This window comes from Sebastes umbrosus, chromosome 15 (assembly GCF_015220745.1).
Source record: "Sebastes umbrosus isolate fSebUmb1 chromosome 15, fSebUmb1.pri, whole genome shotgun sequence".
Taxonomy (NCBI): Eukaryota; Metazoa; Chordata; class Actinopteri; order Perciformes; family Sebastidae; genus Sebastes; species Sebastes umbrosus.
Window position 1 is genome coordinate 16912092 of NC_051283.1, and position 27558 is coordinate 16939649.

Consider the following 27558-nt stretch of genomic DNA (forward strand, 5'->3'; position numbering starts at 1 on the left):
CCGATAGTTTCATATCTGCAGAGAGGCACTTTTATAATGTGATGTTATGGGACATCATGTCAGGTTCTTTTATACGCAGATCGATCACAGGTGACACATCTTAAAACATGCGACTGGCTAATGGCACTATTTCGGTTCTCAGTGTGTGTGTGTGTGTGTGTGTGTGTCTTAAAGGACAGATAACTGTGTGTGTGTGTGTGTGTGTGTGTGTGGTAAGGACTCAGTAAAGCTATTATTATGATCCTCCAGTCTCCCACCATTCTGCTGACTCCGTTGCCTCTCCCCCCCTCCCCTTCTTCCTCCACAAGCTACACCACTGACAGAAAACTAAATTTCTTTTAACCTCCTCTCAGACTCTCTTTTTCCACATTCACTCACTCACCCTCTCTGTCTCTCTGTCTCTGACTTTGTTTCCTCACTGCACACGATATGGTAGTTTGATGAGCACATTGTGGACATCCTAAATTGTCCCCTGACAGTAAGTGCACCCTTGATTAGCACACTTTGTAGTTTGCACTGTAGAAGACATCAGTTAGTGCATTTGGTATTATCCCTTTTTAAGATTAAGTTTGGGATGGCTTTCTTATTTTCTACGACCGGTCGCTGCATATTTTGCAGTGTGCTGTGGCAGTTTTTTTGTTTATTTTGCCCGCATTCATTTCTCATTTCAACATAGAAAACCCTAAAAATATATATTTTTTGTTGGTATATTGTTGTCTCATCTTCTCACTCTCTCTCTCCTAAATTCTGTCTTTCTCTCTATCTCTATCTCCCTTCTTTTCTTTCTCCCTCTACAGGAGATGGCCCATATTCTTGCCCAGAAACAGCTGCGCTCCATCATCCTCAGTGTAAGTCTAACCATGCCCTTCTCCTCGTTACCCCTCCAGTGTATCCCTCTGTCTCTGTCTGTCTTTATCTCTGCTCGGCTTTATGCCTCTGCACCGGTGTGATATCAGAAAGGAAAATGACACCTGCCACTTCTGCCTCTGTCTCACGTCGCTGGTTATTATCTACTGTACTCACTGTCTCACACCTGTTCCTTTTTCTCTCTTTCATCCTCTCCCTTGTGTTAAATCTCATTTTTCCCTCTCCTGCTCCCCCATCTGACTCATGCTTTCTAATCCTCATGATTCATTCCCAAATCCTCTTATTCTCCTTCGTTATCTCGTACCGTCTTTCCTTCAAAATCCACGTCTCGTCTTTGTGACCCTGAAACCCGTCCTCTCACCTTCGCCTTCTCTTTGCACATCAAACACCTCCGCTCCCCTCTCTTTGTCTTACTCTCCCCTGCTATTCTAACTCCCCCCCCCCCCACTCCTTCCTCCTCATCCTCCTCTGTTTGTCCTCCACGCCGTGTAGAATGTGATCCGGAGCCCCACGGCCATCAACGATGAGATGGCCCACCAGCTGTACGTCCTGCAGGTGCTCACCTTCAACTTGCTGGAGGACCGCATGATGACCAAGATGGATCCCCAGGACCAGGTGGGGGATTGTGAAGGATGCAGACAGGAATGGGGGACAAATGGGGAAATTCAAAAAAAGGGAAACAAGGGGGCTTCATTATCTTCAAAGCAATTTAAAACAATTGATAAACACAGATTTGGAAGAGTCACTAGTTGAGTATTAGTACATTATTTTACAGATACATCTTCAAGGAATTTACGGAGAAAGCGATGCAGATCTACTTAATTAGCAATCTATGACACAACAAAAGGAAGTAATATGATGTGTGACAACTTAAAGAATAAGGCTGATGATATTATATATTTCTGTTATTGTCAACAAACCCTATTAAACCAGCCAATGCTTTAGTCTGTCCGTCTCTCAATACATTTCTATTTCCACAGCCAATCTGATGCTCTAAGCCTTGCACTCATTCATTACCGTGTCAAATGTTAATCTTTAAAAGCAGGTCACAAATATATTGTTTTGTTTTTAGAAAATGTTGGAGAGCTAAAAGGTGTACTGTGTATATGTGGGATTGAGTCAAAATAAACTACAGTGCCCATACATCATACTGTAGGAAGATGTCACCCAGTACAACGGTGTGGCTTTTGGACAACAATGGAGCTCTATGGCGCAGAGGAATATGACATCAGGCTTTAGCTACACAGACAATACGTGTTAGTAGGATTAAATCTGAATCAGAATTATCTTTATTTTCATTTTACTCATTGTACAAATTTGCGAAGGTTTCATTTTGGTTTTGGTGTTTTTATGGGATATGTTGATGTAAGAAACATATCACCAGATATGTCTATTAAAATGAGACATTAGCAAGACAAAACAGTAAGCAGTCAGAACATGTCTGTCTAGCTGCAGCCTACATTGCACAAGTAATTCAAGAAAACCTTTTCAGGAAAGAAAAAAAATAATTTTTAAGAGGCAATTTGTGGGCAGTTTTGGCCAGATCCGGCTGTTTTTAAAAAAACAAACTGTTATTTTAGGTTGGCCAAGTAATAAGAGTGGAGAGACATGGCTGTTGGCCAGATTGCCTTGGGCACCGCAAGACCCTAGACAGCAGAGATGAGGCTGAAGCATTCTTAAATTATAAAATGGTGAAAGGAAGAAAAGACAGATACACTTATGAGCAGCACTTTAATATTCTTCTCTGCGTGTGCAGGCTCAGAGGGACATCATCTTTGAGCTGCGGAGAATTGCCTTCGACGTGGAGTGTGAGCCCAACAACAGCGGCAGCATCGAGAAACGCAAGTCCATGTACACCCGCGACTACAAGAAGCTCGGTTTCATTGTAAGTTTGGCATGTGTTTCACAAAGGGTCTCATAAATTCATTCATTCTCTGATGACATTTTCTGGCTGCCACACGCACCCACAGATGACTCAAAACTGAGATCATAAAGTTAATTGGATATGATTGTCCTGTGGATTAAAGCGTGTGTGTCTGTCGAGGCATGCCGGGAGAAGTTGGTTTTGTACAGTGGTGGAAGAAGCACTCAGATCCTTTACATAGCCTGAATACTAATACAACAATTTAAAAATACTACTAGTAAAAATGTTATCAGCAGTAAAGTTTTATCAGCATATATATACTGTACTTAAAGTATAAGAAGTAAAAGGAAAAAAGCCTGAAGTAGACACTGCTTTTTGAAAATGGAAGCCACTGGTTTAATATCTTATATATCTAATATTTTGTATGCAAAATCTTAATCTGAAAAGTAACTCCTGTAGTAAGAATAATGTAGTGGAGTTGAAGTATGAAATGAAATAAAATGAAAAAGTAAAGTACAAGTACCTCAAAATTAATAAAGTATAGTACTTGACTAAATGTAATTAGTTACTTTCCACCACTGGTTTGTGTGTGTTCCTCTGTGTTTATGTATGTTAACACTAGTTCTCTCTTACTCGTCCTATTATACTGTATTTCCTCTTAGGCTTTTTAATCTTCTCTCACTCACATTCTCCCTAAAACGTGTTTTGTTTACTACTTTCTTTCTCATCTCGCTACCTTCAAGCATGCATGTTTCAATGTACTGTATGTGAGTGACACTGTGCTGTATGCAGTAGTCTAACTATAGCATAAGAACTAAACCCACTGTGGCTTGGTGTAAGCCCAGAGCTGTTTCGGGGCTCTTCCCATCCACACTCCCACTGCAGTGTGCTCAGTAAAGATAAGGACAATTGGACTGCCTTGTCTCCACTGGTGTGGAGAAAACCCACCCTAAAATCCTTAGTCTGCTTTCCATGCTAGACAGCTCACAGACACACACACACTGGACACGCACACATATACACAAGCCATAATTCTCAAAATAGACCTTATCACTGCTGAGATAATTTGTTGTATGCCTTCAGGTTCTATAAGTAGGGATTGTTGCTCATGCTGGGATATTTTCACTTGTCCATATGAGGGTATTTTTTTAAGATATGCATGCCCCCGTGTGTCTGTTTCTGTTTTAAGCCTATAAGTTTGCTTCCTGTCAGGTAGAATTACAAAACTGATGAGCCAGATCTCAGTGTCCTCCATTCATCTTTCATCCTCTGCTTCCCTTCCTCCCGTCACTTTTCTCTTCAACATCCTGTCTCACCTTTTTAAACTCAAGACGAGCCTCAGAGTGATGCGTTTGCATGTGTATCCGTAGATTTAATCATTAGTCGACTGAATTCTCTGCAATGTCTGGGAGGAATTAAGTATGATGGACTGTGACATCAGCATCTATCTGCATATCTCATACAATATTCAGATGCCATGGGAGGTGGTGGTGCAGAGGGTAGAGAAATGTGAAGAATGTTTTTGCAAAGTTTTGGGTTTGTTTCTCGACATCTTGGGTATTGGTGGTTTTAGGCCAAACTAAAAAATGTGTATACTTGAATTTCTCACTATCGATTTTGCAAAGCATAATGTAAGCTTTTAGATGTATTCACTGCTGTAGCTTCTAGGCAGCCATCACTTTCTATTCATTTCACTACTTTTTGAAAATCAACTTTAAGAGACTTGAAATTTGCTTGAAGATAGCGTAACTAAAAAAAATATGTATATATATTTTGATAATTCAATTAGTTGATAATTATCTGAATCTACAAAAGAGCATTTCATTTTTAAGTTTAGTTGAAAACCTAAAAGTCACCAAAAATAGATGGTTTTCTGGAAAGAGACGGTAGATAATCCATCACATTGAACAATTTGCTGGCTTTTAAAAAAGTTACTTAGTTAGTTCATCATTGCGTTTCAAGAAGGGGATGTTTTTTTCAACAAATCTCCTTAGAGGTGCGTTCAAAGACATTCTGACATCCGGAGACTCGACACTGAAAAGGATTATAATGTAACCCAGGAGATGTATAAAAAGCAAGCATGGACAGTGTGAAAAGAGGGATGTCCTACACAAAATAATCAGCCAAAGTTAGAACATTTTTGGTTGTTTATTAACATGAGAGATTTCTGTATTTCACAGCTTTCAAGTGGATGGGGATATGTTGGAAAAAGCTGATGTCATGTACTTCTTTGCACCAATCAGAATTTAGCAATATCTGAATTAAAATCTGATCAGAGTAATGGCGTAGTGTACTTATGGTGCCAGGACACTGTCAATGAAATCTGATCAAACCACACCCTCACAGTCCTGACAAAGAAGATTAATGGAGTTTTTTTGTGTTAAATTGTTTTAAAGGAACAGTGTGTAGCATTTAAGGGGATCTACTGGCAGAAATGGAATATAATATTAATAAGTATGTTTTTTTTTAGTATAGAATCACCTGAAAATAAGAATCGTTGCATTTTTGTTACCTTAGAATGAGCCGCCCATATCTACCTCGGGAGCAGGTCCTCGGACAAACCAAACACCGGCTCTAGAAAGGGCAATTCACATTTTCGCGTCGGCCGCCGTAATTCTCCTACACGCTTGGCACACGGGAACTTTCAGTTGGTTGCAATCTTCAACATCACCGCTAGATGCCACCAGGATGGATGACCTATTCCAAGAAAATGCCAAGCCTCTGCGAGTTGATATTCATATTATAGTGAATTGAATGGCCAGTCGAAACAGTAAAATGGTGCTTTGGAATACTGCAGTTTATGGTGAGTGGTTCTTGAACCCAAGTTGCTAGTATAGGAAACTGGTTGTACTGTGTAGCTCCCAGTGTGATTGCCTGTCTGTTGCTTTGTGCTGTGAAAAATAGCACATTCAGTGGATTATATCTAGAAGAATAAAGGTTAAAAAAAAAATAAAAGATTTGGTGGAATGTGTTTGTCTCACCCTCCTCCTCCTCCTCCTCCTCTTCCTCTGTCTCTCAGAACCATGTGAATCCAGCTGTGGATTTCACCCAGATCCCTCCAGGCATGCTGGCGTTGGATAACATGTTGTATTTTGCCAGACACCACCAGGACGCCTACATCAGGGTGAGCATGAACTCTTTCATACAGTATGCACTTCTAGCCCATGTAGACACACTACAACAAACACACTGCTCAGTGATTTATATGGTGTTATATTTCTTCGCTTCCTACCAAACCTTCTTCCCTCCAGCTCATTCACTTGTTTGTAGTTTCTGGCTCGTTCCCAAATTTTCTTTCAGCTAAAACTGCATTTCATGAAGTTGCTCAGCCCAGACGATATAAATGATTCAGTTCCTTTAAGTGTCACTCCCTAACTCCTGGGTAATAGAATCATATGATGAAGTATAACTACGGTATAGTGATTGTCTGTAATGGGATGGCATTGTGTGGAGATTTCCACTTGCTAATTCAGGTTAGTTTGAACCATTTCTGTGGTAATTAAACTTTTGTGTGTTTTTGTATCAACTGTCATATTGTCAGTGTGTGACTCTCATAGTCTCTGGACTTGAACGTGAGGAAAGAGATGTCTTCATAGTGCCAGCTCAGTTCTGATCAGTCAACCAGAGGGAGGAAACACAGCCTCCAATTTCCCAAATTAAACTGTCACCAGCTAAAATGATTGGGACCTTGATGGCCTCATTCATGGCGCACTGCCATCATCCACATAATTAGAATGAATTTTTTTTCCTGTTGCGTTTTCATTAATGTTTTCTGGCTTCCAAGCAGATAGTTTAGAAGGTCAGATAAGGTCAAATAATGAATACATAGTTTCAGCAATAATGGAAATGTTTATGCGAAAATGGCCTTTCAAGCCCGCCTCTGTGAATTAATGCAAACATATTTTACATATACTTATAACCACAAAGCACTCTGAGAGTGCATACCTCTGCCAAAGCTTCAAAATACTTTAAATTCGAAATGAATGGACATCTTAAAGCCGCTACCTGTAGGACTTGATCGTTTTTGTCTTTGTCAGCTCCTAGTTGTAGTGTCAAACCCGACACTAATGCATGATAGGGCTGGGCGATATGGCCAAAATCTTCTATACCGATATACTGTAAGTCATTTCCTATCTCGATAACAAAAAAATCATGATATAGCATGGTTTCTGGTTATTCAATAAATAAATAAGTATTCTATATAAAATAACCACATGGTAAAAAGTCTATTTTTGTATACTCCTGTGTGAATTAAATACTTGACGATGAGTATTTTTTTCATTTTATTATGAACTTAAGTGCAAAATGAACATAACAGTTTCAAGTGAAATTATAAAGAAATAAAATTATAAATATTTCCATATATACACATTTGTTAATCGCATTGAACTGAGTGTAAAGTGTGATGTAAAAACAAAACCGCAATCTTCAAATAATATTCCCTCAAAATATCTCACGTGCGATTTTCTGAGATATGTTGACTTAGTCTGTGCTTGTATTCTTAAGTAAGACGACGTAATGTGTATCACGATATCTTAATGTATGATTTCACCACGATAAGATTCCATTGAAAGATGATAAATTATCATATTGAATTATCGCCCTGCCCTAAATGCATGCCTCTACCACCCATTGACAGTGAGAATGAATGGGATGAAAGTAGCACGATTCTCCACATAGAGGCTTTAATCTGCATCTGGATCCACATCTACATGCAATTTTTAATATCACCTAAATTCCATGAATAATAGGAGCTCACTCATAACCACTGAGTCATAGCAATTTAAATGAATAATTTTGCAGTTGGCCCACCTGTTGCCGAAGTGGCATCACATTTTCAGGAGTTTTGTTCATTCACAGGCACATCTGTTATTGTATTCAAACACCAAAACACATGTCATCAAATATTTGACCATGTGTTTTGATCATGGTCATGATATTTCACGTTTGGCTTATTTGATTGTCTGTGTTTCTAGATCGTCCTGGAGAACAGCAGTCGAGAAGATAAGCACGAGTGTCCATTTGGCCGCAGCAGCATTGAGTTGACCAAGATGCTCTGTGAGATTCTCAAAGTCGGCGAGCTTCGTAAGTCTGCATCAGCAACCAGACACACACACACACACACACACACACATCTCTTCCACTCTGTGTACTGCTGCTGGTAGTTCTTCATCTCACTACTTGTTTTGCTCACTATATCTTCAGAGTGAGCATATAGACAGTAGAGAATAGCTCAGAGACTGCTTTGCCCTGAGATGCAATACTTATGTGCACAAAAATACAAACACACATACTCACGAATACACACATCCCCTCCCTGTTAGGATGAAAGCAGCCATTATGCTCCGTAATTGTGCCGCCAGGAGTTCATTATTTAGTGATGCACCTCGCCCCCATTGAGCCCCTTTCAGCCTAATATACCGCCTCTGGGAGGCACACTGCGCAGAGAAAGAGATGCTGTGCCCACGTCCACTCCAAATTGATGTGCCCTTTTCATTTGTCTTTACTTGTTTAAATGGGCGAGTTGGTCTCAGTTTCGCTCCAGACTGACCCCCACTGCTCCCTGTAGGGAGGGAGACGGCATTCTTAGCTCAGTTTTAAACTGATGTGCCCTTTTCATCTGCTCACGTCTTTTTTTTCATGGAGGATTTAGACTTGGCTACATTGCAGGGTTATTCACGCTGGTCTGCAAATTGCAACGAGGGACATTAGACTTCCATGAAAGAATAGTGTCGACTCCTGTATCTGTGTCCTTAAAAGTGCTCAGAGAAATGTTATCCAAATTATCTCATCTGTCCTTAACACTGCTGATAAAAGTACCAGGCTAGGTTTCAATACAAGATAAGAAGGTGCAGTATTTTTTTTTTTAACATTTCTAAGCATATTGTAATTTTCCTGTCCTTCTTTTAATATGCTCTTATCTCTGCCAGACTCTGCTCTAATGCAAACTGTCTCCACCTTCCACATCAAATTCTGAGCACATAGTCAGCAAAGGAAAATGGATTTAGATATTTTATTTTAACCATAAAGATGCTGTCAACATAACTTTATTACACAAATAGTAGGGCTGTGTATTGGCAAGAATCTGGCGATACAATACGTATCATAATACAGGCGTAACAATTCAATATATAGCAATATATTGCGATACTGTAAGCAAGGCGATATATTGATATTAATTTAATTTTAGGAAAACTGTCGTATAACGATTACACCAGAAATACACCATTTTAGAAATAACACATTCATACTGCATGCAAAAAACTATTTGGTTTTTGCCCCACACTGCATTTGATCATCATAAAGTGGGCATGTCTGTTAAGGGGAGACTCGTGGGCACCCATATAACCCATTTTCATTCAGTTATCTTGAGGTCAGAGTTTCAAGCGACCCCTTTGAAAATCGCCATGCCAGCTTTTCCTCGCAAAAAGAAATTAGCGTAACTTTGGAGCGTTATTAAGCCTCCTTCTTGAGCTAGTATGACATGCTTGGTACCAATGGATTCCTTAGGTCTTCTAGTTTCATGTGATGCACTTACCTTCCATCTAGCTTTAAAACTGAGGCCACTACAACCTCTGAAAGACTGAATAGCGTCGTGGCCCAACGGCAGGATGTCAGATTTTTAAGAGGTTAATTAAAGATCAATACAGTGTTTTGGAGAATCGATACTGATCACACAACATAATATCGTGAAACTCATGTGTATCGATATTTTCTTACTCCTCTACTCGACAGGCGTGTCTTGACCTGGGGAGACGGGGTGGGCGAGTAGAGGGTTTTAGTCCAGCTGAGGGGACAGGTTATATCTCCTCTGGTGCTATGTGACATGTGAACACACTCTTTGCACTTTTAGTTTTCCATATTTCAGTGATTTGGTGGCTCTTTCTTCCTAATTCTGTGTGTTTTCTGTGCCTGTACTTGTGACTGTGATGTTTATTTTCTGTACAGCGTGTCCCAGGGCTTTATTTTTATTCAGAGCGTCTCATTAGTTTTTATCCAAATGTGCTCCACTGCACATGCCCTTTTGATCTTCTTTGTTAGCGGACCAAAATTGCTTCCCTTTAGTCTCTCTTAGAAATATGGCTTTGACCTCATTCATACCCTAATGCAGATTAAGCAACCAGACTTGTCCCAAAATGGGGAAACATCTTTATCTCTAAGGCTTTTCTAAGCGTGTAGTTGAAGGCTTACGCAATAGAGCTAAATCCCTAGGATGAATGCCAGGCCATCGTTATGAATAAGACTTTGTTTTTTAGAGACTTGCTGGTTCAAATAAATAGAGCCGGGCCCAGAGTAGGATTTCACATAACTCACTCAAAAGATATGACCAGAATATGCAACCCGACCTACAAATTCTGCCCCGACATAATTATAATCTTCCTGATTTCTATGATAACATTTTCATAACTTTCTCCATCAGCAAAAAAGCATTTTCGATTATTATTCATATTATAAGAGATCGTGTTTGTTATGTTATGATACTGGAATTTTCCCTGCAAGACTGAATGCTAGAGTTGAATCCGAGCAGTGACCTTGACTCATAGTTCTGGGCCTTATTATTCCCAGTGGCTGTACATTGTCCTCTTTACTGAGGCTGTTAGCCCGGGAGACTGAACCTACCATTAATATTTATGATGTGGTATAGTGTGTGCGTCTGTATGTGTATGTAAAAAAGGAAGGACAGATAAGAATTGCAATGAATCTATAACCTGCAGAGAATGACTTATCTGTATGAGATAAGGTCTGCTGCCATAATAACGGCACATACACCTGGTTTAAGACATGACAGGATTCGCATATACACAAGTAGGTCATCTACGGGCACACAGTTAAAAAGTTATACGCAAAGGGAATAAAATAAAACAAATCCCTTGCAGGAAATCACTGGGGACAGGAGAGGAAAGATGCCATTTTGATATATTCATATTTACTGTGTCCTAAATCCTAATGTTCCCATCCATCTTTGTCACAACTTCCAGTAAATATTTGCACACACTTGCACTCACAGGGCATTACTATATATGCATCTGGTCCTTATGGGAGGAGGCCAGTGTGTCCCAGAGTAGTCATAAGCTGCACTGCATCTTCTCTTGTAGAGAACTAAGTGCATTTTCACACACACACACACACACACACCCCATTAGCTCTGCGTATATTAACATGCACTAATGAATGTATGAGTAGGATGGATGTACCATGGGCCAGGCAGGTGCTGTAAATGCTTGGTGAGTAACGGTCGGTCATTAGAAAAACTGTGTAAGTGTGTGTGTGTGTGTGTGTGTGTGTGTGTGTGTGTGTGTGTGTGTGTGTGTGTGTGTGTGTGTGTGTGTGTGTGTGTGTGTGTGTGTGTGTGTGTGTGTGTGTGTGTGTGTATATAATGTAGGGGCATGAGCGTGTGTTATCCCAGAGGAAAGCGGGGAGAGAAATGAGTCTCAGCTCTACACCGACTGTCATCGCTCGGTTGACCTTTCAACAGCCAAACAATGAAATACGTGACACTAACGAGGACGTTGGAGGGTGCGTCTGTGTCGCTGTATCATTTTCATCAGTTCTGATGGTGTGGTATTTGAGTCAGAATAATATTAGAAACGGTGGTGCTTTATTTCACCAATAATGTGAAGTGTAACAATGACATTTCAGGCTTTTTTTTTTTTTCGTTCTACATATGAAGTACACTTAAATATTTGTTTTGCCCGTCGGTTGGTCCACCACTCTAGTCCAGATTGAAATAGCTCAACAACTATCGGAAGATTGAAGATTTTATACAAATATCCATTGTGCCTAGACTACGCCTAAACCCAATGATTTTGGTGATCCTCTTTTCCTCTTGCACCACCACGAAGTTCACATTTGTGTATTTTAATGAAAATTGTGACAGGCCTTTCTTTACAGCAGCCATTTTATAGTCGTAGTAGGAAAAGCACAGGTGTTGCCAATAAACATTAACGATAGCTCCGTTCTGCGTCTGAGTACGACAGTGTGGCAGTGAGCCAGCATGCAAATGAAATTCATCCATCATTCATTTTATGATTTTATTTATTTATCCTTTATTTATCTTTCTTCTGCCAGGAAGTCCTGGTCAAGATGGCCAGCAAGTCAAAAAGTTTCATATGAGTACAAACAGGAACAGATAACATTACAAAGAAAAACATATCAAAATACAACAACACACACAAAATCTAGAGGAATCAGAAGCTAAAATAATCAAGGCAAAATAACGGCACTTTTTAAAAGCAACTACATAATTCTGTAAAAACAAATTTTAAGATATTTTTAAACATGTCAAGAGTGGGTGAAGATTTCGAGTTAAGTGTGCCTTGCAGCTCGTTCCAAGCTTGCGGAGTGTGAAAGGAAAAGGCCGATTTACCCAGCTCTTTTCAGATGATTGGGACCAAAAAGAGAGTTTTCTCTGATGATCTAGTGTTATGGCTACTGGACAAAAACGTCGGTAAACTTCCTTATTTGACACTTATTGACAACTGCGTTTTTCCTACTGTGACATGCCAAATATTGGCCTATTGGATGCTGTGAAATTGGTAACAAACCTTTATGGCCCCCTCAGGATGAATTGATTGACTTTTCATTCAGCGCCATCATCAGGTCAAATTGTCAGTTTGTCCAATACTTTAGTTTATGACCAAATACCTGCAAAACTTTACCGACATTACCGTCAACATCAGCTGTACTTTGTGTTTAGTACTAATTGGCCTAGCATGCCGTCGAGGTTGCAGCACCATAGACTGTATATAAGAAGTGGATGTAGTCACTGGGACGTCACCCATTGGATTGTGGACTGAAGCTTTAAAGCCTCTAGTTCGGTATTTTGGCTGTCACCATCTAGGTTTTTGGCCATCGCCATGTTGTTTTTTTGGAACCAGAAGTGACACAAGAGGGTGGAGCTAAGTATAACTGAATGCTGAATAAGAGGCGACCAAAAGATGAGAATTAACTTTCATGATCTGAACACACTGTGGGTTAAAGTTGTAAGATGAAAACACGGAAAACTCCCAGACTGGACAATGCCCTGATATCGATCTGTCAATCACAAGGTAGCCACGCCCTAAAGCATACCCTGCTTTATGGTCTATTTGACTCTAAATGGGACCATAACTGACTAAATGAACATCAAGCTGTATTTAGGAAGACTTGAAACTAGCGATTGAGACCATAAACTCATGTTTACAATGTTTACTGAGGTAATAAATCAAGTGAGAAGTAGGGTCATTTTCTCAAAGACTTCTATACAATCAGACTTCTTTTTGCAACCAGAGGAGTCGCCCTCTGCTGGCTATTAAAAATAATACAAGTTTAAGGCACTTCAGCATTGGCTTCACTTTTCAGGACCAGAGGTTGTCCACGGAGCTGCACCCTTTAAATGTTTAATAGCGTCTTTCAGAAACGGTTTCGATAAAAGCTGTTCAATTTCTCCCTTTTCTTCTTCAAATCCCTTTGTGGCTAAAAGCAGAAGAAAGAGACAGCAGATAAATAGTGATGTGTTGATGTCTTAGTGGCTCATTTGCTCTCTGTCAGTGTGAAATGCCAGTATGGCTCTGGCAGAGGCCAGACACCCTCTTCTTGTTTTCTCACGGGGATGAAAAACTGAGGGATTCTGGATTTGCTGGTGGCTGTTGAAGTTGCCTTTCTTCCGTGCTCGCCTCTTAAAACTCTCTCTCCAGTTTAATTTTCCTCACTCTTCATGCTCTTTCTTTAAGGCGCCCTCTTTTTTTCCTCTCTGTGGGTCTAAAGAACATCTGTCCCCCTCAGACTTGTAATCCTTTCTCATGCTTTCATGCGCTGGTTTTCTCTTTTTCTATCCCAAGAATTTGACAAAAAAAAAAATGACACCAATACACAAGCGAGTAGCATTTTTCAAATAAATAACAGAGAAGCCACTCAAGAATCTGGCATGACAGTTGTCTCAGTGCTCTTTCAGGCCGACGGATTACACTTTTCCCTTTAACGCTGTCCTCGTTTTGAGATGTTTTGGCATTTTTCCCTTTTAGTTATTGTTGAGATATTTAATTTCTATGCAGATGTGGTTTGGAGAAAGGAGGTAATGGGAGCTTGTTTTCGTTGAATCAGCTGTCAATGCTGCTGGATTCTACATAATTCATAACACCGTCCAGGTGTCACTCTCTCTGTTTCACCCTCTCTCTCACCGTCTCCCATTAATTCATACCCTTTCTGTTTCTCTCTCTCACTCTTGCATTTGTTGTTGCCCTGCCTCAGATCCTAAAAGATTAATTGTCCCACCATGTTTCTGCTGCAACACGGGGCTTAATGGAATCTGCGTAGGTGAGGCGCCAAGACTTCTCAGACTCTCCTGTTTAAGCGGGCCCATGGAATATTTATGAAGTTATTTAAAAAAGAGCCAGGCATCGTGAGTAATGGCCCTGCTTGGTGATTCACGGTGTGGCATCTCATTGCTGAGATGGAGAGCTGGGTGGTGAACCATGGCAGGTCACACACATGCTAACAGTCACACACGTGAAACTCAAAAGGACACCAGGCTCGTGTATGTACAAGCGCGCACACACACAGGCAGTACTGGGCAGGCTTCACACTGACAGTCACATGATGTCCTCATATTCGTGACTTCCATCAGAGAGTTGTCAGCCAAGGTCAGAACAAAGGGCCATGTTCAGCACCATAGACAGCTCCATTGTACGTCTTGGCTCATGATCATAGTACACTAACGCAATACATCATGTGGAATATTTGGATTGATTTTCTATTTGGGTGTATTTATAGATTTTCTTGTTGTTGTCTCTCCTCAAGGACAGTATTATGGTTTGTATCTTCCCATTTTGTTGCTTAGTTATGAGTCTTGCATCAGAAGAGACAGAATTGTTTTCGTTAGAGCTCAGAATGAAGCATTTTTAGGTGCTGTATATAGTATTTATACCAAGTGGTAACTGCCAGTGCTGAGAAATTAAGCCATCGTTGAAGTGACAAAAAGTGTAGTTCTTTGAGTGGCCACTTGAGACTGGCCCCAAAAGCGAGTCAATCCCCATAGACCCCCATGTTAAAATACCCAAGTTTACAGCAGAAATAAACATATTGTACAAAAAACAGTTTTGGTCTCTATAGCTAATTTCCCTGTTGTACGGGGGGTGAATTTTTATGTAACTGACCCGTTTAAATTATATTAAGGCTTATAGTTAGGTATAATTGAGGGTGTGGCCGCTTTGAGTGACGGGTGGGTGCCGTAACAGGTCGCTATCACTAGCTGCTCGCTCTCTGCTCTTTTGTGCCCGCCTCAGCTCCACCAACGATCCACCTCTCTGACACATTTTTGGATTAGCCGGGAGTTAGGCTGTGTCGTCACGGCTAAGATGGCAACGGCTGGAGCCACCCGCTTTGAGCTTCACAACCGCTCTTCAGAAACCTATGGGTGACGTCACGGAGACTACGTCTATATTTTATACAGTCTATGATTTATACACATCAGTTTGCCAGTGTCATATACGCTGATGTTTTTGTATAATGATTATAAACAAACGAGAGACCATCTTGCGATGGGATCACACCAGCCGCGACGCCAAATCGTGGGGGCCAATGGCCGCTTCCCCACTTCCTACCCTTACTTTCGGCATCCTTGCTCAGACCACATCCATCTTCAAACTCAGACTTCATTTCGATCTCAACTACACACCTGTAAAGTTTTGTGTCTGCATCTTGCACTGTTGCAGTGCTATCGCAGTCACACAATCTGTCCACAGACAGATATAATAAACAACTAGTTCCCACTACAGTGGGTGTCTCTAGGAGAATTTGCCATGATGACTCACAGAACAGTATGGCAATGGTATTTTTGTTTTCTTAAAATTAATTTTCCTATAAACTCTGTTTAACTGTCCCCTCTGATGCCTTTTCAGTATGTATGTTAGAGGTGAAGAAAATCTACGGCTCAGAATGTGCAGAAAGATCACTCCAATAATCTGAAGTGAGCCTGCAGCCCATTTTGGGTCGCAAGTAATGGTTTAGAGCAGATGTCCTATGTTGGCACGACCGTGGTGTGTAAGCCGTTGGTGTGAGTGTGTGTGTGTGTGTGTGTGTGTGTGTGTGTGTGTACCTGGGTGGCTGGAGCATGTGTGTATACAGTATGTCCAAACCCAGCAGGTGATTCAGAGTCATCCAAACTCATTAACTGAACAACTTCCACTGTAATGACATTCCTAAGTTGCCCGCTGTGCTGCTATAAAAACAAACACACAAACTGATTTATACACATGGACACACATACATATGAGAGATGGCACAGTGTGAGATTGAAATGCTGTGATGTGTTTGGACTGGCCCATAGCGTGTCACTGAGATACAGTTTTAACACACACATACTGACACGTACTGTTCACACTGACAGTCATGGTCATAATGAAATGTCATGTTTGGGCGTGCAGTCATATATTGGGGTTGAAGAATAAATAGCAACAGTAAATGTCACATCCAAGATTCTCAGACCGTGTAATGACACGTTTTAAAAATGTGCTAAAATGTGTCAATCTAAATGGGTAAAAAAATGAAATGAGGTCTGTTAATTTAAAATAGTTTTGCATCACATTGCATCAACATTTCTTTCATCAGTCTTTCTGAAAAGCTGAACATGATTCTAGGGTTTCTGTTTACCTAATATATGTAACATTAGTATCGACTATTCAACTGCAAGTTATTAATTTTCATTATTCATTGTTGTCGGCTACTGTAGTTGTTTATTCCTAACAAAATAATATTTTTTATGTTTGTAAAGATTAGGTGCTCTAATTAAGTAGATGCTTTTCGGCATTTTTTTTTTACGCCATGAAACTCTGCTAATATCTAAAAACATCCGCCTTTCAAGCCTGTAGGGGCGTAGTGTTTCAAACTCAATAGACTTTGAAGAGAGTATCACTTTAATAGGATTAATTACATTTCTGACCCACTGAGAGAGACGTTTGTCCCACATGCTGACAAGTCATTACATTATCCAGTAATTAATATGATACTTGAGCAGTTGCTTGAGGCAAAATATGAACAAGAATATGACTTACTAAGAGTGTGCTTAATAAATCGGGTGTTAATTTTCCATATTTGTTTTTTTAAATCGCTGGCACTTCTTAAAGAGTTTTGTAAAACACGAAGGAAGGACATGCCCGGATTATAGTGTTTGAAATGCACCTTTCATGATATGTTTGTGTCCTGTTTCATACATAATTTTCGGTGAGCTCCTTCTGTAAGCAGTTGCTTCCACTAACGAAGTATCAGTAGGATGACAATTTATGTCCGACATCAAGCATTAGTATGCTAATGATCCCATTTGAAATGACTCGTTAAGTCTCAAGGTTTTAGCTGCTAATCCCTCCCGTAGGTCTCCTTCCATGATTCATGAGAGAAGTGGATGAGGGCGAGGGGAAGAAAGGCTAAGTGTAGAATTCCAAGTATCCTTCAAGTTGTGACATGAGGATCTGTTTTGCAGTCAGCGGCCACTTCACACAGTTGTCAGTTGCAGCCTTGTGTTAAAGGAGGGGAGCCTTCTTAAGGGTTTTCTACTTCTTAGCCTCGGGCTTACACCAGAAAAGGGTTTTCAAATTGGAGTGCACAAACAACAACAAACTTGACAGATGACTGCTTGAGAATCTCAAGTTGTGAGCATCCTTGGAGTTTTTCAGAAACTCCTGTCCCCTGTCAGCTCTCAGCAACACTTGGTGGATTGAAGTGGTGCGGTGGATGAAACATCGCCCAGTCTGTGACAGTGCTGCCACTTGCTGTCGTGTACTCTGAGCCTTTTGGATGTAATTTACCATCAAACTCTCACAAACTTGTCTCCTTCAAACTTTTTTTTTTCAGAAACTATGCGCCGTGCTCTCAACAAACTGAAGCTCTTTTCCCGAAAGGCCCCTTACTGGTAGACCTTGTCAAAGGTGAAAACAGACAAAACACTAGCCTTTCACTAGATGTACACATATATATAAACAATGTAGTTGAATCCTTGCTGAGGAAGCTGACATCTTTGAATAGGAAAAAGTTGTTTATGAAAATTCCTTTTCATATAGTTTTTAGTATATATATTTTTTTGTAATTCAAGTTATTTTTATTCCCTTTTCCGACATATAAATGCCTTAATGCAACACAAGATATATCTTACAGTATATCATTGAAGGACACATACAGAACAGAACACCTTTGGGCACACAAACCAATAAAAATAAACTAAATCAAATAAAGGACAATGTAAATGTGAATTCCTTTAAGCAAATTACAAAATGAGTCCCAACTTTTCAATTAATAATTGTTATTCTTTGCAATCACAGATTTTAAAGAGGCAATGTCTGTGATTCATTTGAACTATTCGGCAAATTTTAGGCTTTGACCTTTGACAATCCCAAAACGTAGCTTAATCCGGTTGGTCCAGAGATGTTTTTTTTACCAAATTTGGTGCCGATTTTTCAAAATTAGTAGAAGGAGTAGCAAAAACAAAAACTCCCCACCAAAAAAAAACTTTTAACAGGGAAAAAAGAAAAATGGAAGAAACCTCAGGAAGAGCAACAGAGGAGGGACAGACGTGCAATAGGTTGATTGTTTTAGCGCCACCATCTGGTCAAATCGCTCCACATTGATGACTGCACTCCTTTGGGTCTCCAGCAATACACCAGCCAAGTGCGAAGTCGATCGGAGGAATGGTTCTCAAGATATGCAAAGGACATACAGACAGAGACTCCTCGCTTTATAGTTAGATAATGATCATTTATGCACATACACAGGGCGTGTGCTTTCATGTGCATGTGTATATGTGCATGTGCACATATGTGCATATAAGCTGGAGAATTTACTGTTGATTTGTTATGTTTAAACAATTCTGTTTCTGTATTTGAGCAAACTCAGACAGATTGTGTGTTTGTTTGCATAAGCATGACTCACACAGTCGGATTTGAGATTTTCCTTCAGAAGAATCTGCCATGATGTGTTTATCATAGTCTATCCTGTAACTCCCATACCCGATGTATTGTGATACGAGAGGTATGAGTTGTGTTGAGTGTTTTTAATAAATGCAACCTGGGACAGCTCAGACTCGATAGCAAAAAACACTGCTACTGTATCTGTAGATGCAGTTGCACAAGCCTTAGTGTATTTGAGGAAACATGAAAGCAGATGTACTGCTAAATTTGTTGGATACGTGTCTCAGTCCAGAGCGCTGATGGATTCGCTGCATGCCTCCCTCAGTCTCATTTTCTCTTCCCTCCATCTGCTGTTCTGCTATCCCTCGCTCTCCCTCTGTCCTCTAATGCATCTTGACCATTTGTTGGGGACTTCATGCTAAAATGGTTTAGTTACGTAATTAGAAGGCACAAAGGAAATATAGCTTTGACTTTTCCCTGTTTTCATCCTTATATAATCAAGGTTCTTCATATGCTTCTTTTCTTCCCTGAAATGAAATACTTGGTGTGAGTAAACTCAAAATAGATTTAAAAACAAATTCAATACTGTGGACAAACAGTAGTTTACTTTGTACAGCATTATATTATCTTGCATTTCAACTTGAACCAGTGACCTCATATTCCTGGCATCATTATATAATGATCGTTGGTTTCAGGGTAGAGATGCTCGAATTGGAGTGTTTGACCCAAACATTATAAAACTGATTTACCATTTCACACTTCACAGATTCCAAACTCTAAAAGCCCTGAGACATTACATTTTATGGTGACATATTTGGCCCAGAATCTACCCTAACAGGGTTAGCAATATGGGAATTAGCATGTAAGCTTAATAGTTTCCCTTCTGAACTCAAGTACTAATTATTTTTCTGGCCGAGGAAGCATCTCTTCGATTCCTCTCTTTGTGTTGAACCAGTGGATGTACTGTATACAGTATGTATTAAGAGAACTGGATACTCATATTCCAATATGGTCCATCCATCTTCAACCGCTTATCCGGGGTCGGGTCGCGGGGGCAACAGCTCCAATATGGTGCACCATTAATTTTAATAAAAGTTTCTCTCCAGGTGCAAACACTTCTAGGGTCGTGTCTTAAACCTGGCACAAAGCAAATGTACTTTCTCCCATCTGTGTGCTGAGTTTGTTGGTCTTAGAGTGAGGTGTGGTCAGGCACATTGTTGGCACATTGCTATCTTGAGGCAGCCGAAAGCGATTGTGTCATTGACAAACAAACACCTGGTCGAAAGTCAATGATGCAGTATTTTTCTGCTATTTAAATGGTGCATTATTCAGATAGTTAGATGTGCTTACATACAGTAGGCGGGTTCACAACCATGGATGTATAAAGAGAACTGGATAAAGCGTTGGAGGCGGGGCCCTGTTCATTCCTATGAAAGTTGCTCAGTGGCGCATGATGCCAAAATGGCTCGACTTCCAAGTGGAAAAGTACCCGGATCTTGCGGCGATCTTCCGTATCCACAGGGCCCATGGAGCAGGCGCTATAGCGTCACATGACTCAGTTACAGACGTCTCTTTCCCAATGTAAGTCTATGGGAAAAATACTTTTTGGGCCCAATGGCATCACGTAGCGGACACGGAAGTTGTAGTAATGTCGTTTGGCCACTACGAAAATTGTCATCAACGACCGATGCTCTTCCTGGGGGCTTGTTCACAACGCGCGTACACTCAGCTTGTTACATGCATAGGGATGTGCAGCAGTGCTCCTCCTCCTCAATTAAATAGGTTATCGTGCATTTGCTCATTATGCATTCACAATATGCCATGGCAACATTATTTTAGCACCCCCGTCAATGGACAGCAACAAATAGTAAATGGAGTGCCCTCCTAACCAGTAAACTGATTGGAAGCTTCGAAGCTTCATTCACACCGTTGACATTCAAATTCTAAATCAACATTTGAATGCTTTGCAGCTTCTTCTTTTTTTTTTGCGGTATTTCGGCACAGTTGCAGATGAAATTTAGGCTACACTAATATTATTATTATTATACGATTTGTAGAATTAGATTCCATTGGGGGCTGTATAGGATTGTTTCCAACTTGTGTGATCCAAACTTTTCCAATAACTCCAGAGTGTTTTAAGTCCAAAAGTCAAAATTTACTGAAAAAAAGATAGATTGTATCTTTTCTAAAATTCACAACATGTTTTTATCTAATGAAATATTTTGCTTCAATCCATATTTGTTTGCGTTTAGCCTTTCAAAAACAAAATTTTCACAGCAGTCAAAAAATATAATTACCATTTAGATAGTAATGTGCCAGGTGCAGGCACAGCTGGCTTTTAAAGGGAATTGGAGATCACACTCTGATTGGTTAAATTCATGTCTAAATGACTCATGACTAAATACAATCCCTTTGCCCCTTGCACTTTACTTTGCGCCCAGATTATGCACCGTTTACTTTGCAAAAGTGGAGTTGGACACGTCCTAAATGCATTTGCGCCGTGCACTTTCGACCATGCGCTATGTAAGGAATAATGTACAGCGAGCCGGTCATTGTCGTGAAAGAAACTCCGACAGGGCAATGCCCGACGCCAAGCAGATGGGTGTCTCATCGCCTACTTACTGTACATTATCCCACTTATTACACGGCTACTTACTTAAGAAATCAATAATTTGACACAAAAACAGTCCAACAGAGTCCGACATCAAAACTGTGTCCATAGCAATGGTCTACATAGCAACGGTCTGCTATGAAGAAATAACAGAACGCTGTAATAAATGTCATTTAAATAGGGCCTGTAAAGTTTTTCAAGATTCCCTTGCTGACTCAGGAATGGTTTTGACACATAACAAAAATCGTATTTCTTTTCTTATGAATGATTGAGCATGGAAAAAAGTATTTCTGGGCCTGAGAGTATAACGCGACCTGCAATTTTAGTTTTAGCTATTATGACAAAATTGCTCAGCATTGTTCCTGTGGACATGTTAAAGTGTACGGTGCTCTTACCCACTCTGAGTATGACATAAGTTCAAAATCATAAATCGATGAAAGTGAACTACTTAACAGATTTTTCCCATTTAGAGCAGCACAGTCAGTGGAAATGACAGTAAATAGGTTGGTTTGCTTTGATAAATGGCTTTACTACAAGCTTATTTTAACCTGGGATAAGCCTTATATGCATTACCGGTATCTGTGATGTTGTTTGCTGTAGCATGAGAAGTACACAGTCAGCCTGCGAAGTCATCTAGCCGGCTGTGGTTTGCATCTCTTTGTACCTGCTGCCTCGGCATCCTGCACACACGCAAACAGTGACTGGACCGGAAAGATGGTGCTGACGCTGCTTGCTGGACACACACACACACTCCCCTTGTCACAGTTGGACATCAGAGCATGCTGGTATTGTAATTAGAGTGAGGATGACACTTTTCACTGTGTATTCATCATGTGGCATAGCTGCAAGGTGACTCTGGGGGTTGTTTCGCTTATTTTGTGCACACTCATGGACACAAACAAATACACACTGGACCTTGACAGATGTCAGGGTGGCATTCAGCCCTCACGTCTCTCTCTCTCTCTTCTTTTCACACAATAGACACACACACAGACACACAGCTGCACACACGTACACTTTTAACGCACACGCGTAGTCACCTCTCTCTTCTCCAGGACGCATCTGTGCGGTGGCCAGTTGAGTAATTAGTTCTCAGTTGACGTCACAGAGCCCTCACGTTGAATGGACTTTGATAAGAGCGTGACAGGCGACAGCTGTCCCACACTCAGTCACGCTTGCATTCACATACACACAAACCGAGTCACTTCAGGGAGATGACCGTGACCCCTGACCTCAGCCCAGACACACACACATCCCAGGAGATGGATGGATGGAACCGACTTGAAACTCCTCTCTGCCCACAGAGCTTATCACGCGTTCACATCACATCGTTGAGACCATAATCACGACCAACCGAGGCGGAAAAGCTTCAGTTTTAATTCCAATTATCTCCCACTTGGTGAAAAGACTTAAAGGTAGAGTCAGCGATTTCTGGAGAAAGATTGTTGATATTTGAACTTAACACCCAAATAAATACCCCCGTCCAGATTTACCATCCCTCTTCCTCCGATTGTCTTTCTCTTTATACATCCATGGCCTTTCCCCTGTCCTCTGCACGAGCATGAACGCACCCTGTGGCTGATTTGTTGGGATAATGTTGTGTGGCTTGGTCTGAGCCACTTTGTTACAGAGCCACGGTATGAATGAACACCAGATTGTTTTTTAGAGCACACACTGAACGGACAGCTAGTGGACCGTGAGGAGATATTTGCTGAATTTGACGAAATGTGTATTGGATTAGAATCGCTGACAAACTTGTTGTAACATGGCTACAAAGCTACCATCACTGGCACATTACATCTACCTAAAATCCAATGTTAACACTAATACTAATACAATCGATTCAGCTAATTTAAAAGAAAAAATGTTTGTATCTGGCTTCGCTTGTCAATGAACTGTCAGCCTTGACTACAAGTCTAGCAAGGAGGGTAACCATCTGAGAAAAATGTGTGAATATTCATTTGTGTGAATGCAGCATTGGTGTGGACAAGAGATTCTGGTGCTGACTGTTGTGTGCAAACTTCCAGTGTGTTTGGTTTTGCTTAACTTAAAAGTTGATTACTAAAATTCCTGTCTTCCAAACAGGTTTCTTGACCCTTGAGCTAATTAAAATACTATTTCTGAACACTTTGTCTGCTCAAAAGAGTGAGAGAGAGTGAGGAAAAAATAGTCAAAAACAACTAAAAGGCCTTTCAGATTTCACCATGGTTACGTGTCCTTGAGCAAAACATATACTCCCTTTCATATCCTGGGCAAAGTTGTGTAGTAGTTCTTCCACTATCTCAGAGTAGTGTAGTAGCGAATAGATTTTTGTTATCTATTAAGTGTGAACAACAAAGGCAAACAGTTGTACCACCAAATCGTATCTATTTGTCATCATTTTGTAGTGACACATGGTCACAAAGTCTTGCACGGTAACCATAAAGAAATTCCATATGGGCATATGGTCCGGCATAACCTAAACTGGTCATCACAGTGTCCTGTTACCTACTTTATGGGTGGTACAGGCACTGAACATCTGGTAGTGCAGATGGATGAAAAGCATACCGGACAAAGAAAACTCATTACGACCCATTTTCCATCCATCCAAATGGTCTGCTGTGGCCCCATATGCTCGGCCAAAAAGAGTCATAAATTGTGACTTAAATTGAGAGAGAGTTCATAACTACCCTGCCGTTTCGCGGCGTGTCATCCAGCTACAAGCAGAGTGCAGTGTGTGTGTGTGTGTGTGTGTGTGTGTGTGTGTCCCTGGCTGTGTGACTCATCCATCGAGAAGTGTCAGACTCCTCAGGCACTTGATGCGTCCAGTCGCCCACCCCATCTCCATGACCATGTTAGCCTGCCTGTAGGAGAGAAGGCTGTTCCTTAGTGGAAGGAAGGAAGGTATAGGAAGGTAGAGAGGTTTTACGTAACCCATTTAAACCAATTAAGAGTCCAGTCAGTTCACAGTGGTTCAGAAGTGCTCAGCCTCATGTTTCTTACCTGTTTTAGAGACATGGGTCATGGCACAATGCAGTTTTCAATATCTATTATTGCATAGAAGAAGAGAATTTAAAGTAACAGCGGTAATGGAAAAAGACCAGTAGAAAGTGCTGGTAGAATGCAGCTGAACTCATAATAAGGAAGAAAAGTGCTCTGCTCTCTCTGGTCAACTCTCAATCAGTGATGTTACAGAAGTAGTTTTCCATTAACTAAAGACAAAATACCGTGGTTGCGTCCAAAATTTAGTATTTACTATTTAGTGCATTAAAACAGGATGTGAGATTTTTTAGTGTGTCCGAAACAAATAGTAAACAAATTGCATACTATTTCCGGTAAAATATTACAGTATGCAACGCTGGACACTACGGCGGTATAAATATCCCACAATGCAATGCGGTAGTGATGACAACATTCATAACAGACGTTGACGGACAGCTCTGTAATATCAATAACGCTTCAATTTAAGTGTATATAAGATTACCCTTTGCTAGGAATAGTATATATTTTAAATGAATTCAGACTTCTCAAAATTCGTAGTTTTGGTCACATGAGTTTGACACGAGTTACCATGGTTACACGTCTCCAACTGGCAAGAAGGCTCTCAGGAAGTGATGAGGTAAATTACTGCACAGTGTGTTCGAAAAGATACATACTGCTGTTTATTCACACAAAAGTATGTTGATCGATAGCACACATATTGGGTTTGCAGTGTAGTATGCAATTTCGGACGCAACCCTACTTTACGCTTTGTCAGAAATCACTTTCTGATTCACTCATTTAGTGCTCCTTACATGATAGACAATCACTAGTTTACTTTATAGTGACCAGTAAATTGATATTTCAATGGTGTGTAATGAAAAGAAATGGATATAGCTCATGGCGTCCCTGCTGCCGACAGAATATTCTGAATATGTTTCTTCTATATTTTGAGTGACAAGTCTCATCTCTTTGTCCCCCTATAGAAAGACATTGTCATAAGGTAACTTCACTCATCAATATTCGTTGTTATGAAGACAGAAATGACGGTTTGTGGTATTGAAAGAAGTTTCCTAATGGTTCCCTGTTACGACCAGACATACATACACACACACAGGATGACTGTGGCCAGCCTCAGATTAAGGTCGTGTGCAACCAAACGATTTGGGGCAAGACTAGCGAGGAGCTGTGTTCCTTTTTTTCGTCAGTACAGCCAATCCAGCTACTAAGCCCCATCAGTCAGTGTGATGGGTGGCTGAGTATTTTAGTGTAGCAGATGTTTTTATTACATCATCAGAATAATGCTGAAGCATTGCTTTGGGAAAAACAACAACAACAACAAAAAACAAGGCTAGTAAGGCTTAAAGCAATAGTTGCCTAATCACAGTAACATGACTTTGCACTCACACAGTGCCATCCCCGTTCAGGCGGATCATTTTAAGTGCATTTGTGCAGCGGTGAGAATGATTCAGACGTGACATTTCAGCTAGCTGGAAAACAGCTGAAATGATGAAAACGGAAGTATTAAATTGTTTTTTTTCCCTCCCATGTGGACTATTCTTCTGCAAAAACTATACATTCAAACAGCTGGTAATTCTTAAAGGATCAATGTAATATGGTGCAGTCTGTATTGGGATAGTGTCGTTTTCCTCTGCATTGAATTTGAAATGGAACAGCAACTACAGTATGAGGTTAAATTGCGTGTGTTTGCGTCCACATTTAATGAACCAATGAAATCGTAGCCCTTTTGATACATACCCCAAGGGTAAATAATTTAATGTCTACAAGTCTTTGATTTTTTTTTCTCCCATAGATACAAGTATTACACCACCGTACTGTTGCGTTTTCATCTCAGGAGTCTGCTAAAATGCAGAGCATCTGCGCCCAGATTTCCCCCCTCTTAAATTATTTCCTCAGCGTGGATGAATTATGTTTGTTTGATGAAATATTCAGTGATCCACACTCTGTAACCATTTGGGTGAGTTTGAAATGAGAGTATTACAATGCAGAACACTGTTTGTGGACTATTTTGAGCATCAACACGCTATAATGTTGTTGTTTTTTGCCTCATCGCTGTGCTGCTTCAGGTCCTGCTGAGCCCCGCGAGAGGTAATAAAACTGTCTGCGACTCAGCATGCCTCGCAAAACCTGAGGATGGAGGAATTTCTGCAGAGCCACATGAGACTGCTCACTGTCTGAATCCCCCCAAATAAGCCTTGACATGTAATTCCCCTCACCTTGCCACTTCAGGGCTCTGTTGGTCCTATCAATAAACAGCCCATTTAGCTCAGAGGTCACTCCAAACTTCAACCTTTCTAAACAACTTTTACCAGTCGGCCTAAAGGATATATGACTTTTTTTTAAATTCACCTTTTCTTTTTCATCTTTTCCTCTTGTCCACAGGGGCAATACACTGTTGACTAAGCAGCCAGTCAGCATCTGTTTTGGCTCGCCTCCATTAGTTTCCTGATTGACTACCGGCACCGGTAGCACATCCCCCCGGATTTCTCCACCTCGCCCTCCCCTTAATCTCCCATCCATCGCTCCAAATCAAGGCTCAGGTCGCTGTGCCCGTGGCCTGTGGGCATCACTCATTATACTGTGAAGTTTCAATTGCTGCCTGACCCCTTCCATCCAATTTCATGGCTGCTCGTGGTGGACTGGTGCCCCTGCTGCTCTTCTCTGAAACTCTTTAAATGAACCAACCTTTGGCTCAAGGCCCGCCACTCATCTCAGCAAGACGACGACAGGGAGATGAATTTACTACAAATGAATGTCAAGCCTTGTTATTCTACCTCTTGGTTAATATGGTTTGGGCACTCAAGAGCCCTGGCTTTCCCTCTTCCCTCCCATTCCTATTTCAAACACACTCTCACACAAATAGCGGGGATTGAAGCGCTTCAGTGCATTGCTAATAAAGAAAATAAACCTCCTCTAGGTTTAGAAAATGAAAAATCTCAACCAAATCCGGTTGGAACCGTGTTTGCTGGTCACAATTTGTCTCCAAGGAGTATTTTGTGAGCTAAATTTTCAATAACATACGCTTTGTTGGGGGACTGTATCTCATTCTCAGTAAACACATCAACTTCCTGCCATGTCTGTAACGCAGACTCAGATTATCTCTCATGAGCAGTCTGTCACATCTCATATTACTCTGGACTCTTATCTTCTGGAAGATGCTGTATTATGAATATGAAGCTAGCGTGCACAAGCATGATGATTTATTCTTTGAAGCTAAAGTGTCAGAATGATCACGTGTGATCATTACACATTTGTCCCTTTTAAGTGTAATGCAGAACCTTTCAGCAGCAGTCATTTGATGATTTTTCTAGCTAAGTGTGTGGGCTTCTCGGCCGTGTTGTTGTGCATTAGTCAGGCTTTCA

At 40.7% G+C, this 27558-nt stretch overlaps 1 protein-coding gene across 7 annotated transcripts in view; it reads left to right on the forward strand.

Moving 5' to 3' along the window:
* elmo1 (engulfment and cell motility 1 (ced-12 homolog, C. elegans)) overlaps positions 1 to 27558 on the forward strand; it is a 122418-nt gene that overhangs the window by 58451 nt on the left and 36409 nt on the right. For 5 of the 7 annotated variants that reach the window (XM_037794251.1, XM_037794250.1, XM_037794252.1 and 2 more), the window contains 6 exons: positions 437 to 478; positions 798 to 848; positions 1360 to 1482; positions 2624 to 2752; positions 5751 to 5855; positions 7708 to 7816. In XM_037794251.1, coding sequence (XP_037650179.1) covers positions 437 to 478; positions 798 to 848; positions 1360 to 1482; positions 2624 to 2752; positions 5751 to 5855; positions 7708 to 7816 — 559 coding nt within the window. The remainder of the gene's footprint in view (positions 1 to 436; positions 479 to 797; positions 849 to 1359; positions 1483 to 2623; positions 2753 to 5750; positions 5856 to 7707; positions 7817 to 27558) is intronic. The other 2 variants (XM_037794255.1, XM_037794254.1) reach the window with 1 other exon arrangement.